Raw genomic sequence first — 14,112 nt, forward strand, 5'->3', positions numbered from 1 at the left:
GAGAGAAAGATTCTTCTGATTTTCTTGTTTCTATCTACTAGACGCCGTAGAGAATTGAGAATTTTCATGTCTTTCAATTCTCGTACTCGTAATTGGAAAGTTATGGAAGGAGACCCATCATTTTGCAATGAAAACAACATATAAAACTCTGGACAATTTCGAAATCAGGCCAAGCGTCTTAATACATATGCAAAAAAAATGCATTATTGGCCCACCATTGATTAGAAGATTTAGCTTGTATGAATCGCTATTGGTTTGATACGAATAATGACAATCGTTTCAGTATGTTAAGGATACAGATGTATCCACAATTCATTTAGAGTTACTTAATAGTCTATTTCTTATACCATATCTCTATCCCGTGAAATTCTCGAGCCAAAAGATGGATGCATATGCTGTGTTTCATTTTGCTAAATGATATCAATTAAATGGTGTATCAATTCCATAAATTGCATATAGCAATAAATAAATCAGCAAAATTCTTTCTAATATTTTAGATAGAAGAAATGTTTCTTCTATCTAAAATATTAGAAAGAATGTACCCTTCTATCCAAATCCAATTTGCATCGATAAAATAAATCCAAATTCCAGTAGTAGATGAATAATTGCAAATTTGTGTGTGTACGAGATTAGAATAACTTCAAAATAACTGACATAATTTTGTATTTTTCCTGATCAGAAAAATACATGAAAAAGAAAGGAGGTAGAAAAATTTTTGGATTTATGGTTAAAGAAGAAAAAGAAGAAAACAGGGGTTCTGTTGAATTTCAAGTATTCAGTTTCACCAATAAGATACGGAGACTTGCTTCACATTTGGAATTACACAAAAAAGATTTTTCATCGGAAAGAGGTCTACGAAGACTTTTGGGAAAACGTCGACGTTTGCTGGCTTATTTGGCAAAGAAAAATAGAGTACGTTATAAGAAATTAATCGGTCAGTTGAATATTCGGGAGCAGTAATTTAATCGTTCAAATTTTTTTCTTGTTTTATTATTTTTTTAGTAGTCTTATAGTAGTCTTAGATTTTTCATTTTGATGAGCCTCGCTTTGAGGAATTCATGGAATAATCCATTTTCATGGAATAATGAATTAAGGAAGAAAGGATATGAGTCTACCGCTTACAAGAAAAGATCTCATGATAGTCAATATGGGCCCTCAACACCCATCAATGCATGGTGTTCTTCGACTGATCGTTACTCTCGATGGTGAGGATGTTATTGATTGTGAACCCATATTAGGCTATTTACACAGAGGAATGGAAAAAATCGCGGAAAACCGAACTATTATACAATACTTACCTTATGTAACAAGGATATAGAGAGATTGTAGAAAGGGAGTTGTAAATTCCTTAACTTAAGAAAGAAAAAAGAATAAAAACACAGATACATAACATAAAAAAAAGAATAAATAAGACGAGATTCGACCTCCCCCTACATATTTAATTTCCTCTCCTATACAAAAACTAGCAAGACCCACTCCATTGGTAATTCCATCAATAACACCCTTATCAAAAAACTCCGTGAGTTCGGTTAACCCTCTTATACCGAGGGTAAAGACCCTAGTATAGAAAATATCTATATAACCACGATTATATGACCAACTGTATATATTTTTTTTTACTTGATCTAAAAATTCTTTTTTAGGATTTCCTTTGTAAAAAGAGTTTATTAAATCCAAATTCTGAAAAAAAGAATAAGCGGATCCATAGAAGATATATGCTATGAATAAACCAAAGATAGCTAGACTTACAGAAGAAATTGCATTAGTAATAAATTCATATGAATTTACAAAAGAATTAGAACTTTCCTGGGTAAAGTTTATTGAGGGAGTTAACCACTTTGATAATATGGTTAACTCTGCTATTCCATTACCAATTCCTCCATTATCAAAAGAGATTCCTATGAATCCAATGAACAAAGTGAAAAGTAGTAATATAAGAAGAGGAAATAACATAGTATTTCCCGTTTCATGCGGATAGGCAAAAGTGTTTTTAGCCCCAAAAGACGTAGTAAAGGATCCTATCCTATTTCTTGTATTACCTTGAATTTTTGGTATATTTTGTGAAAAAAAAGAAACTCCACTCTTCGTTGTTGATAAAACGAAATCCCTATTCACTCCTTTGGGTATCCTTTTTCCCCATAAGGATATTGAATACAAGGAACTCTCTTTAGTGCTACTGTAATTTTGAAAATGAACACGCAAATACCCATCAAATGTAAGTAAATATATCCGAAACATATAAAAGGCAGTTAATCCTGCAGTAAAGGAGGCTATTATTCCAAAAAAGGGCGAATACAACCAACTATTACTAAGGATTTCATCTTTGGACCAGAAACAAGCAAGAGGTGGAATACCACAAAGAGAAAGTGTACCCCATAAAAAAGTAGTTCTTGTGATTGGAATGTATTTTCTTAAACCGCCCATAAGAACCATATTTTGACTTTTATCTGGTGAATATCCAACAAGAGGTTCCATTGAATGAATAACGGATCCGGATCCCAAGAACAATAAAGCTTTTGAATAAGCATGAGTGATCAAATGGAATAAAGCAGCTTGATAAGAACCTATACCTAGAGCTAACATCATATAACCCAATTGAGACATTGTAGAATAGGCTAAGCTTCTTTTAATATCTCTCTGAGCAAGAGCTAAAGTAGCTCCTAAGAATAGTGTTATTGTACCTACTAAAGAAATAAAACTCATTATCAAAGGTAAAGATATGAAAAGAGGAAGAAGTCGAGCTAGAAGAAAAATTCCCGCAGCAACCATAGTTGCTGCGTGTATAAGAGCCGAAATAGGAGTGGGCCCTTCCATAGCATCGGGTAACCATACGTGAAGAGGGAATTGTGCGGATTTCGCAACTGCACCAAGGAATAATAAAAAAGCACACAAAGTAGTAAGTAAAGAGTTAATTCCATTATTAGGAATCCAGTTATTAGCTATTTTGAACAAATCCCTAAACTCTAAACTACCTGTTATCCAAAAAAAACCTAAAATTCCTAATAATAGACCAAAATCCCCTACACGATTAGTTACAAAAGCTTTTTGACAAGCACTCGCTGCGATTGGTCGTGTAAACCAAAAGCCTATCAATAAATAAGAACACATTCCCACGAGTTCCCAAAAAAAATAAATTTGTATCAAATTGGAGCTAGTAACCAATCCCAACATGGAAGTATTGAAAAAACTTATATAAACAAAAAATCTCAAATATCCTTCATCGTGAGACATATAACCATCACTATAAATAAGAACCAGGATTCCTACAGTAGTAATTAGCATTAACATAATAGAAGTAAGTGGGTCAATCAAGTATCCAAATTCTAAAGAAAAATCATTATTGACGGTCCAAGACCATAGATATTGATAGATCGAACTTCCATTTATTTGTTGAATAGACAGTTGAACTGAGAATACCATAGCTATACTTAAGAGTAAAACACTAGGAAAAGCCCATATGCGACGAAGATTTTTTGTTGCTGTAGGAATAAGAATAAGGCCAAATCCCATTGACATAATAACTGGAAGTGGGAGAAGAGGGATTACCCATGCATATTGATATGTATGTTCCATAAGAAAAGAAATTGCAATTTTTACTTCAATTTTTACTTCAATTTTTCTATAAAATTGTTTCCGATTCACCAAACCAATTCTTATCTCTTTCTGAAAGAATAAATAAAAAGAATAAGAAAAAATACTGAAATTCTTAATTTTTCCAAAATTTATCTCATTGAAATAATTAAAAATTAAGAATGGGTTTAGTTGGTTAAATTAAAAAAGTTAATAAAATAACTTCGTTACCTAGTTATTTTCTTCGTTACCTAGTTATTTTATTAACTAAATAAAGATATTTATAAAAATAAAAAAAAAAAAAAGTGGAATCATTTTACTTTCTATTCATAATTCATTTTTATATTTCTTTAAAACAAAGATGAAACAGCTCTCTTGTTCCATAATTAACTGATTGAGTGAATTCCAATGAAAACCTATGTTTATAAGAAATTATCGAATAGTCCTTACTTCATATAGAACTAAAATCCTAATGACTATAAATTACCTAAGTTTTAGAATGTCTTGTTTAAGAGACTCAGTATTTTTTGTTTTGATTGGAATTCCTTTCCTTTATGGAATACCATTCTGAACTTAATTAACTATTTTCATTTTCCCTTCTTTTTATCCCCCCGTCTTATCTTATATGGGGGATAGGCTTCCATACCATATATCTATATATGGAGTATACTTGATATATAAATAGATATAAATAGATTTAAATGAGAAACCTTTCTATATATTCTATATTATTAAAAAACAAGTATAAAATATATAAAGAAAAAATGTTAAAAAATTCTTGTTGTCTTATCCGCATTAGACAAAATGAAGTAAAAAATAATTCAAAATTTAAGTATCTTTCAGTATCTAAGTATAAATACTAATAAAAAGAAGAAAGAAGGATTGATTTGCAGCAATAGATGTCTTTCACATACAACTAGAAAAAAGTAATTTCCTTTTTGAATGGCAGTTCCAAAAAAAACGTACTTCAATGTCAAAAAAGCGTATTCGTAAAAATATTTGGAAGAAAAAGACTTATTTTTCCATAGTACAATCTTATTCTTTAGTAAAATCAAGATCATTTTCGAGCGGTAATGAGCATCCAAAACCAAAGGGTTTTTCTGGGCAACAAACAAATAATAAGATTTTGGAATAATATGAATTGACTTATCAAAAAAGAATTCCAATTATTTAATAATTTTGATTCTTCTTTGAATGTACTTTTATGTGTCGAATTACTCGGTACAATATTCTTAGAACAAAAAACCCCTCTTATCTTATATATACAAGAAAAAAAAGTTTTGTTTGGTATACTGTGTGCTAAGTATTCTTTTCCTATCAATGAACTTTTCATAATTTTCATAATAGAATCCTCATATTCTATTATGAAAATTATGAAAAGTGGAGTATTCTTACAATAGGACTTACAACTTCCACCTATCTTCTCCAAAATCATAAGGTTAGTAAATCTTATTAATAAGAGCATAAAGACTTTCATTCTAGAAATTTTTAAAAAATCCAAAAAGCCTTTTCCATTTATCCATTTTAATTTCATCATTAAATAGAAACCCTTTTGGATTTAAATAGAAACCCTTTTGGATTTTTTCATTGTATTGAAAGAATTTTCAAAATGTAAACGAGAAATTAATTAGAAAAAATTAGTTCTACAATTGCAAGTTAGAAAAAAGAAATTCCAACTCTTTCAAGCAGTGTTTGTGTTTCTATTGGGCAAAGCAAGAGTTTATTGTAAAAAAAAATGGAAACGATACTACCAAACGAAGTCTATTTTAATGAAAACTCTAATGTTCCTAAATTTTATGGACTTTCCCAATATCGACGATTCCCAAGATAATAGCTATTATTCTTTTAAGTTACCTATTATTTGAAGTTAGCCGCCATGGTGAAATTGGTAGACACGCTGCTCTTAGGAAGCAGTGCTCAAGCATCTCGGTTCGAATCCGAGTGGCGGCATTCTTGAAAAAGAATACAATAGATTAGAAATCAATTCGAAATTTACAATTTTGTAATGGGACCTTCCCCTTATGCTATTTGCAACTTTAGAACATATACTAACTCATATCTCTTTCTCAACGATTTCAATTGTGATTACGATTCATTTTATAACCTTATTAGTTCGTGAACTTGGAGGATTACGTGATTCGTCAGAAAAAGGAATGATAGTTACTTTTTTCTCTATAACAGGATTCTTAGTTTCTCGTTGGGCTTCCTCGGGACATTTTCCATTAAGTAATTTATATGAGTCATTGATCTTCCTTTCATGGGCCCTGTATATTCTTCATACCATTCCTAAAATACAGAACTCTAAAAATGATTTAAGCACAATAACTACGCCAAGTACTATTTTAACGCAAGGCTTTGCCACATCGGGTCTTTTAACTGAAATGCATCAATCCACGATACTAGTACCTGCTCTACAATCTCAGTGGTTAATGATGCATGTCAGTATGATGTTATTAAGCTATGCAACTCTTTTGTGCGGATCCTTATTATCTGCCGCTATTCTAATCATTAGATTTCGAAATAATTTCCATTTCTTTTCTAAAAAGAAAAAAAATGTTTTAAATAAAACATTTTTCTTTAGTGATATTAAATATTTTTATGCAAAAAGAAGTGCTTTAAAAAGAACCTCTGTCCCTTCATTTCCAAATTATTACAAATATCAATTAACGGAGCGTTTGGATTCTTGGAGTTATCGTGTCATTAGCCTAGGATTTACCCTTTTAACCGTAGGTATTCTTTGTGGAGCAGTATGGGCTAATGAGGCCTGGGGATCCTATTGGAATTGGGATCCTAAGGAAACTTGGGCATTTATTACTTGGACCATATTCGCAATTTATTTACATAGTAGAACAAATACAAATTGGAAGGGTACGAATTCTGCACTTATAGCTTCGATAGGATTTCTTATAATTTGGATTTGTTATTTTGGTATAAATCTATTAGGAATAGGCTTACATAGTTATGGTTCGTTTACATTAACACCTAAATGATTACATAAAACCTTCATTTCATGAAGGTTTTTACTTTTATGTTTTATTTGAGAACCCCTTGAACGCCTTCTCAAAGGGTTCTCAAAAATTCGAGATAGATCTAATTATACTTTTTTACTTATTTCTGCATTAATAGAGCAGACGAGTAAAAAAAAGCAAACCTATTTAGGATAATAATTGGATAAGAGAGCCTCTACCCTGTCAACGGATAGGGAGAGAACAAAATCTGGATAAATACCAATTCCTATTACTGGTAAAAAGATACAGATTAAAATAAAGAGTTCTCGTGGTCCAGAATCCACAAAATTTGCGTTTGGAACATTAAATAGCTTGTATCCATAGAACATCTGGCGTAACATAGATAATAAATAAATAGGAGTTAATATCATTCCAATTGCCATTACAAAAGTAATTAGTGTTTTTGGCATTAACAGAAATTTTGGACTAGTAATTAGTCCAAAAAATACTACTAATTCTGCGACAAAACCACTCATTCCTGGTAAGGCAAGAGAAGCCATTGAAAAGCTACTAAACATGGTAAAAATTTTAGGCATTGGGATGGATATTCCCCCCAGTTCTTCGAGATAAACAAGACGCATTCTATCAGAAGCGGTTCCTGCCAAGAAAAAAAGTGTAGCACCAATAAATCCATGGGATAATATTTGTAAAATAGCTCCATTGAGTCCAATGTTGGTTATGGAACCAATTCCTATAATTATGAAACCCATGTGAGATACAGAGGAATAAGCTATTCTTTTTTTGAAATTTCGTTGACCAAGAGAAGTTGAAGCTGCATAGATTATTTGGATCGCTCCTATTATTACTAACCAGGGCGAAAATAGATAATGAGCATGAGGTAACAATTCCATGTTGATCCGAATCAATCCATATGCTCCCATCTTTAATAATATTCCCGCTAAAAGCATACATGTACTATAATGTGCTTCCCCATGGGTATCTGGTAACCACGTATGTAGGGGTATAATCGGCAATTTGACAGCATAAGCAATAAGGAAGCCAAAATATAAAAGTATTTCCAAGGTTGCAGGGTATGATTGATTAATTAATCTTTCCAAATCTAATCCTGGTTCGTTGGAACCATATAAGCCCATACCCAGAACTCCGATTAAGAAAAAAATGGAACCGCCTGCAGTATACAAAATAAACTTTGTAGCTGAATATAGACGCCTCTTCCCCCCCCACATGGATAAAAGTAAGTAAACAGGAATTAATTCTAACTCCCACATGATAAAAAAAAGTAAAAGGTCTCGCGAAGAAAATAATCCTATTTGACCACTATACATTGCGAGCATCAGGAAATAGAATAATCGCGAATTCCGTGTAATTGGCCAAGCTGCTAAAGTAGCTAAAGTAGTGATAAATCCTGTCAATAAAATAGATCCTAATGAAAGTCCATCGATTCCCAATCTCCAGTGGAAATCGAAGACATCTATCCATTTATAATCCTCCTTTAATTGGATTAAGGGATCCTCCAGTTGGAAATGATAACAGAACGCATAAGTCATTAGAAGGAATTCTAATAAACAAATAGATATAGTATACCACCTAACGACTTTGTTTCCCTTATGAGGTAAAAAGAAAATTAATGAACCTGCAAATATCGGCAAAACAACAAGTATTGTTAACCAAGGAAAATAACTCATGATAAAGTGATAAAGACAAGATACGTTTTGACCAGAAAAGCCCGTGCTCGATTATTTCGAGCACAGGCTTCTTCGGTAAAGAGGAATCAGACGATTCGAGTGAAGTTTTTTGTAACGTATCAATAAGATAGAGCCATGCTACGTGTTGTTTCAGGCCCTAAATAAACGCGGACACTTAAAAAATCTGTCGGGCAGGCAGATTCACATCTCTTACAACCCACACAATCTTCGGTTCTCGGCGCGGAAGCAATTTGCTTGGCTTTACATCCATCCCAGGGTATCATTTCTAATACATCTGTTGGACAAGCTCGTACACATTGAGTGCATCCTATACATGTATCGTAAATTTTTACGGAATGTGACATTGGATCTATAAATTTTTCTTTTCAACATAAAATTTTTCGATCTGGTAAAAATGAAATTAGTACTATAATGAGTCATATGTATTGTAGACACCAGACGAAGCAATGGTTTATCCAAACTTCAAAAATAAAAATCTATTTTTTAATCTGTTTGTGAGAAAGCGTGAAGAGAGCCAAGAGACTTTAATTTTGGATTTCAACAATAAGAAATAAGAAAGAATTTTACGAATTGTACAGACGAATTCGAATTAGCCAATAAATTGGCTATCGTCTTTTCAATATAAATTATTGCAATATTCAAATTGCAATATCAATGAATTACAAATACAAAAATTCATTTAAGTGAAAAAGAATACTATGCAATAATCTACTAAAATAAATGGATATTCTCAAATAATACTAAGAAAATAGTATTGATTTCTATTTATTTTAATATGTGCGCCTTTGTTTAGAGGATTCTATGTCTAATTATTCAAAATTCTAATTATTCAATAAATTAGATTGATTGATACGAGTGGATTTCCTATTACGATGGATGGAAGAAAGAATGGATAGTCCAATAGCGGCTTCAGCAGCCGCAAGGGCTATAACAAAAATTGCGAAAATATCTCCTTTTAATTGGCGACTATCAAATAGATCAGAAAATGTTACGAGATTTAGATTAATTGAATTCAGTATAAGTTCAAGACATATTAGAGCTCTAACCATGTTTCGGCTTGTGATCAATCCATAGATACCAATCGAAAATAAATAGACACTCAAAAAAAGTACATGCTCAAACATCATTAACTAACTCCTTATCAATCTCGATTCATTTCAATATGAGGGCAAGAATTGAACCGATTCAATTAATTACAATAGAACAATTACACAACAAAAGAGAAAATAAAGGAGGTATTTGTTGGCAGTAGATGGATTTTACTAAATCAAAATTGTGATTCTTTAGTTATTTATTTTAGATTTGCAATTCTTATAATTTGTACTTTTTCTAAGTTTTCTTATTGCCGAGCCATAGTAATTGCACCTATTAAAGAAACTAGAAGAATTATGGAAATGAGTTCAAATGGAAGATAAAAATCGGTTGCTAAATGAATTCCAATTTGTTGAACATTATTTATGAGACCCTGTTCTACTATTTGGTTTGATCTTGTAGTCCAAAGAATTCCATACCACGACGTATCTGGGATAGTAGTCATTAGCGAAAAAACAATAGTTATACAAACGAGTGAAGTGAACCCATCTCCAATAGTCCAATAATTCTTATCTTTAGACCATTCTGAGCCATTTACGAACATTACAGCGAATATGATCAAGACATTTATGGCTCCCACATAAATAAGAAGTTGTGCGACAGCTACAAAGTAGGAATTTAATAAAAAATAGAATAAGGATATACAAACAAGAACTAATCCCAGCGAAAAGGCAGAATAAATGGGGTTGGTAAGTAATACTACTCCTAGACCCCCTAGTAGAAGAACAAATCCCCCAAATAGCATAAGAATCTCATGTATTGGTCCAGGTAAATCCATTATGGATAAAAAGAAATTAATAGTATAAAATTTTTCATGAACTGACTAAAACTAAAGGATTCAAGGAAGGAAAAAAGGATTAGGGTATTTTTTTGTGTATAAACTGTATAGTTATAAATTATATTATATCACGAAAATCTAGTCTGATTTAAAATAAGAAATAATTTCCAATAAGCAGTAGTTTTTCTTTATAGTTTAATTTTAAAGTTTAATAAAGAATTATTAGATTTTTATAACAAAAAGACAAAATCAAAGTTTAGTAATCAGTAATCGTTCTTGAATTCGAAGATTTTTCTTTGTTTATTTTACTTTCAGACGAATTCCTAATTGTTTGAATTGTGTAATCTCCCATTATGGAGATTGGTAACCGACTTAAAGCAATTTGATTGTAATTCAATTCATGACGATCATAGGTAGAAAGTTCATATTCTTCAGTCATTGATAAACAGCTTGTTGGACAGTACTCAACACAATTGCCACAAAATATACAAACTCCGAAATCAATACTATAATTAAGCAATTGTTTTCTTTTAATATCCTTTTCAAATCTCCAATCCACAACGGGTAAATCTATCGGACATACGCGAACACATACTTCACAAGCAATACATTTATCAAATTCAAAGTGGATTCGCCCTCGGAAACGCTCTGGTGTAATTGATTTTTCATAAGGGTAGTGAATCGTTATAGGTAAACGATTTGTGTGGGATAAGGTAGTTATGAAACTTTGACCTATGTACCTTGTAGCACGTATTGTTTGTTGACCATAACTCATGAACCCAGTTACCATAGGGAACATATTCATTCTAAATATCTATGAAAAAGATATGTTTCTTTCTCTTGTCTCTTGTTTGAGAGAGCTTTTGTGTTGAAAATATTCTTACTATTATTGTATTATCTTATTTATAGTGAAACAAGTTGAGAAGAGGTTGTTAATAAGAGATTGCCCAGGGAAATAGGTAAAAGAAATTTCCATCCAAGATTTAATAACTGATCCATTCTCATCCTCGGTAAAGTCCATCTTATTGTGATAGAAATGAAGAGAAATAAATAAGCTTTAGTTAATGTAATAAATATACCCATTGTCATTTCCAAAATTCCAACTGCTTTATTCATTTGGAAAAAATCAAAAAAGGATATATAGGGAATAGATAAATTCCACCCGCCCAAGTAGAGAACTGTTACAAATAAAGAAGAAACTAATAAATTTAGGTAAGAAACAAGATAAAATAAACCATATTTGATACCGGAATATTCAGTTTGGTAACCTGCTACTAATTCTTCCTCCGCTTCTGGTAAATCAAAGGGTAATCTTTCACATTCTGCCAAAGAAGAAATTAAAAAAACCAGAAAACCTATAGGCTGACGCCAAATATTCCATCCAAAAAAACCGTATTTTGACTGTGCTTCAACTATATCAACTGTACTTGAACTGTTAGATAATCATAGTCGATGATAACATCACAGTTCCCACCGCTATTTCAAAACCGTACATGAAACCTTAGCTTCATACGGCTTCTCTATGATCAGAAAAAAGAAAGGACTGTTTTGTTCCTAGCCCCTGGGGCGTAGATAGAATTAGATAAAATAAAATAAATAGATTTGAAAGTCCTAAATTAGACCAAAGGAATTCCGTCTGCTAGAATAAGAAAAAGCGCTTCCGAATTGATCTCATCCTTTATAATATAATGAAAATTTTTCTTTGTTCAGTAATAACTTAATCTTGGAATAAAACACTTGTTACTTGTTATAGGAATTCAATTAATAAATGGAAAGAGTTGGGTATTAGTTCATGAGCAATTCTGCATGAATATGGATAGAGGAAGGAAATAATGAAAATTTTTTCTAGTGCACTCCATATCTTTTTTACTATTCTTCTTTCCCCAGGGAGGGGGTATTCAAAAAGAAAAAATGGATAAAGGGTTAATTCGTTCTTGATAGCCATTTCCTTAACAAGTGAATGGGAACATACTCTGGATCGGAATCCGAAGAAAGTACTACTTGATAATTTCTACAAATTGCAAGTCCTTATTATGATTCCTTTTATGGGCAAAAATCTCTAATGTTTTAGATTTTCCATTACTAATCCTTTATGTACTTTAGTGTTCCTAACCCTTCACTAACTTTTGGTGGATTCTTCTTATGGATTATTAAGTTATAGTAATAACTAGGAGTATTCTAGTAATGGAATTCCATATCGTGAATCCTTTATTCTTGGCCGCTTCAAGATATGATGACTAATTAAAAAATATCAACCTTGGGATAAAGAGTTTACACTGCTTATGTTTACTTCCACTTTTTTCTTGTACGTAGGAAATGAGATTTTTTCTTTTTACTACAAATTTTTAAGCTGTTTTGTTTCACTCATATAGCTATCTAGTTTAACTTACCAACCCAAATACTAAATAAGAAAAGGAATATAAATAGTTAATGGATTTTATAGGAAAAAGATCTATTTTAACGAATCACACGTAGAGATATTGCTAGCACACAAAAAGTTAATGGTATTTCATAACTAATGGATTGAGCAGCAGCTCGTAGACCGCCTGAAAAAGAATATTTATTATTTGAGCTATATCCTGCCATAAGAAGACCAATAGGAGCTATACTTGAAATGGCAATCCATAAAAAAACACCAATACTAAGATCGGCTAAAACAAAATGATATCCCAAAGGGATAACTAAAAAACTTAATAAAACTGATATGACTGCTATAGAGGGTCCAATGCTAAATAAAGAAATATCTCCTCGGGATGGCAGAATATCTTCTTTTAAAAGTAGCTTAGTCCCATCTGCTATAGCTTGAAGCAGGCCCAGGGGGCCAGCATATTCAGGACCAATACGTTGTTGTATCGACGCAGATATTTCTCTTTCTAACCACACAATTACGAGTACCTCTATTGTTATTCCCAAAAGGAGGGTCAAAATGGGTAGAATCGATATCAGTCCATAGACTTCTTTTAATAATTCCAATTTCGAAAAAGAATTGATAGTTTCTACCTCTACCCTATCTATTATCATTTCAACGATCAACTTCCCCCATAATGATATCTATACTACCTAATATCGTCATGATATCAGCCAATTTCATTTTTTTAACTAGCTGAGGAAGAATTTGCAAATTAATAAACCCGGGTGGACGGATTTTCCATCTCCAGGGGAAAAGGCTATCATCTCCTACTAGATAAATCCCTAATTCACCTTTTGGGGCTTCTACTCTTACATAAAGCTCTTGTCTTGACAATTCAAAATTGGGCGAAGGTTTTTTACCAAGAAATTTATACTCAAAATCATTCCATTCAGAATTCTTTTCTTTCTTAAAGCGTCGGACTTCTAAATTCTCATAAGGTCCTCCAGGAATTTTTTCTACAGCTTGTTGAATTATTTTGATGGATTCCCTCATTTCACCAATTCGTACTAAATAGCGAGCTAACGAATCCCCTTCTTTTTGCCATTGGACTTTCCAATCAAATTGGTTGTAAGACTCATAAGGATCTACTTTACGAAGATCCCATTGTATTCCAGAAGCTCGTAACATCGGTCCCGATAAGCCCCAATTTACTGCTTCTTCTCCGCTAATAAAACCTACTCCTTCAACTCGCTCTAAAAAAATTGGATTCTGTGTAATAAGTTGTTGATATTCAACAACTCCGCGTAAAAAATAATCACAGAAATCTAAACATTTATCGATCCATCCATAAGGTAGATCGGCGGCTACTCCTCCGATGCGAAAGTAATTGTGCATCATTCGCATACCTGTAGCAGCTTCAAATAGATCATATATTAATTCTCTCTCTCTAAAAATATAGAAAAAAGGAGTCTGTGCGCCGAGATCCGCCATAAAAGGTCCAAGCCATAGCAAGTGAGAAGCTATCCGGCTTAATTCTAACATAATTACCCTAATATAGCTGGCTCTTTGTGGTATTTGAATATTCTCCAAGAATTCTGGTGCATTTACTGTTATTGCTTCTGTAAACATAGTAGCTAAATAATCCCA

At 32.2% G+C, this 14,112-nt stretch overlaps 11 protein-coding genes and 1 non-coding gene across 12 annotated transcripts. All coding sequences in view use genetic code 11, as the record gives it.

Moving 5' to 3' along the window:
* The first annotated feature begins 687 nt into the window (after window positions 1-687).
* Window positions 688-960, forward strand: rps15 (ribosomal protein S15). Its single transcript has one exon. The coding sequence runs from the start codon at window positions 688-690 to the stop codon at window positions 958-960; it is 273 nt and encodes a 90-aa protein (YP_008474348.1).
* Window positions 961-1,105: 145 nt separating this feature from the next.
* ndhH (NADH-plastoquinone oxidoreductase subunit 7) lies at window positions 1,106-1,315 on the forward strand (one part of a trans-spliced gene, as the record gives it). Coding sequence (YP_008474349.1) covers window positions 1,106-1,315 — 210 coding nt within the window.
* A 38-nt stretch (window positions 1,316-1,353) lies between these two features.
* On the reverse strand, window positions 1,354-3,573 carry ndhF (NADH-plastoquinone oxidoreductase subunit 5). The gene has a single exon. It carries the CDS (start codon window positions 3,571-3,573, stop codon window positions 1,354-1,356), a length of 2,220 nt encoding a protein of 739 aa, YP_008474350.1.
* A 967-nt stretch (window positions 3,574-4,540) lies between these two features.
* Window positions 4,541-4,705, forward strand: rpl32 (ribosomal protein L32). Its single transcript has one exon. The coding sequence runs from the start codon at window positions 4,541-4,543 to the stop codon at window positions 4,703-4,705; it is 165 nt and encodes a 54-aa protein (YP_008474351.1).
* A 735-nt stretch (window positions 4,706-5,440) lies between these two features.
* On the forward strand, window positions 5,441-5,520 carry trnL-UAG. The gene has a single exon. It is a non-coding gene; the product is annotated as a tRNA-Leu (tRNA).
* Window positions 5,521-5,591: 71 nt separating this feature from the next.
* ccsA (cytochrome c heme attachment protein) lies at window positions 5,592-6,560 on the forward strand. The gene has a single exon. The coding sequence runs from the start codon at window positions 5,592-5,594 to the stop codon at window positions 6,558-6,560; it is 969 nt and encodes a 322-aa protein (YP_008474352.1).
* Window positions 6,561-6,721: 161 nt separating this feature from the next.
* Window positions 6,722-8,224, reverse strand: ndhD (NADH-plastoquinone oxidoreductase subunit 4). Its single transcript has one exon. It carries the CDS (start codon window positions 8,222-8,224, stop codon window positions 6,722-6,724), a length of 1,503 nt encoding a protein of 500 aa, YP_008474353.1.
* A 119-nt stretch (window positions 8,225-8,343) lies between these two features.
* On the reverse strand, window positions 8,344-8,589 carry psaC (photosystem I subunit VII). The gene has a single exon. The coding sequence runs from the start codon at window positions 8,587-8,589 to the stop codon at window positions 8,344-8,346; it is 246 nt and encodes an 81-aa protein (YP_008474354.1).
* Window positions 8,590-9,066: 477 nt separating this feature from the next.
* ndhE (NADH-plastoquinone oxidoreductase subunit 4L) lies at window positions 9,067-9,372 on the reverse strand. The gene has a single exon. It carries the CDS (start codon window positions 9,370-9,372, stop codon window positions 9,067-9,069), a length of 306 nt encoding a protein of 101 aa, YP_008474355.1.
* Window positions 9,373-9,584: 212 nt separating this feature from the next.
* ndhG (NADH-plastoquinone oxidoreductase subunit 6) lies at window positions 9,585-10,115 on the reverse strand. Its single transcript has one exon. It carries the CDS (start codon window positions 10,113-10,115, stop codon window positions 9,585-9,587), a length of 531 nt encoding a protein of 176 aa, YP_008474356.1.
* A 256-nt stretch (window positions 10,116-10,371) lies between these two features.
* Window positions 10,372-10,914, reverse strand: ndhI (NADH-plastoquinone oxidoreductase subunit I). The gene has a single exon. The coding sequence runs from the start codon at window positions 10,912-10,914 to the stop codon at window positions 10,372-10,374; it is 543 nt and encodes a 180-aa protein (YP_008474357.1).
* A 104-nt stretch (window positions 10,915-11,018) lies between these two features.
* ndhA (NADH-plastoquinone oxidoreductase subunit 1) lies at window positions 11,019-13,136 on the reverse strand. The gene is made up of 2 exons: window positions 12,588-13,136; window positions 11,019-11,558 (listed from the first exon to the last, which is right to left on the reverse strand). Exons 1-2 carry the CDS (start codon window positions 13,134-13,136, stop codon window positions 11,019-11,021), a joined length of 1,089 nt encoding a protein of 362 aa, YP_008474358.1.
* Window position 13,137: 1 nt separating this feature from the next.
* On the reverse strand, window positions 13,138-14,112 carry ndhH (NADH-plastoquinone oxidoreductase subunit 7; one part of a trans-spliced gene, as the record gives it). Coding sequence (YP_008474349.1) covers window positions 13,138-14,112 — 975 coding nt within the window.

Source organism: Aegilops tauschii, chloroplast (assembly GCF_002575655.3).
Source record: "Aegilops tauschii chloroplast, complete genome".
NCBI classification, from domain to species: domain Eukaryota; kingdom Viridiplantae; phylum Streptophyta; class Magnoliopsida; order Poales; family Poaceae; genus Aegilops; species Aegilops tauschii.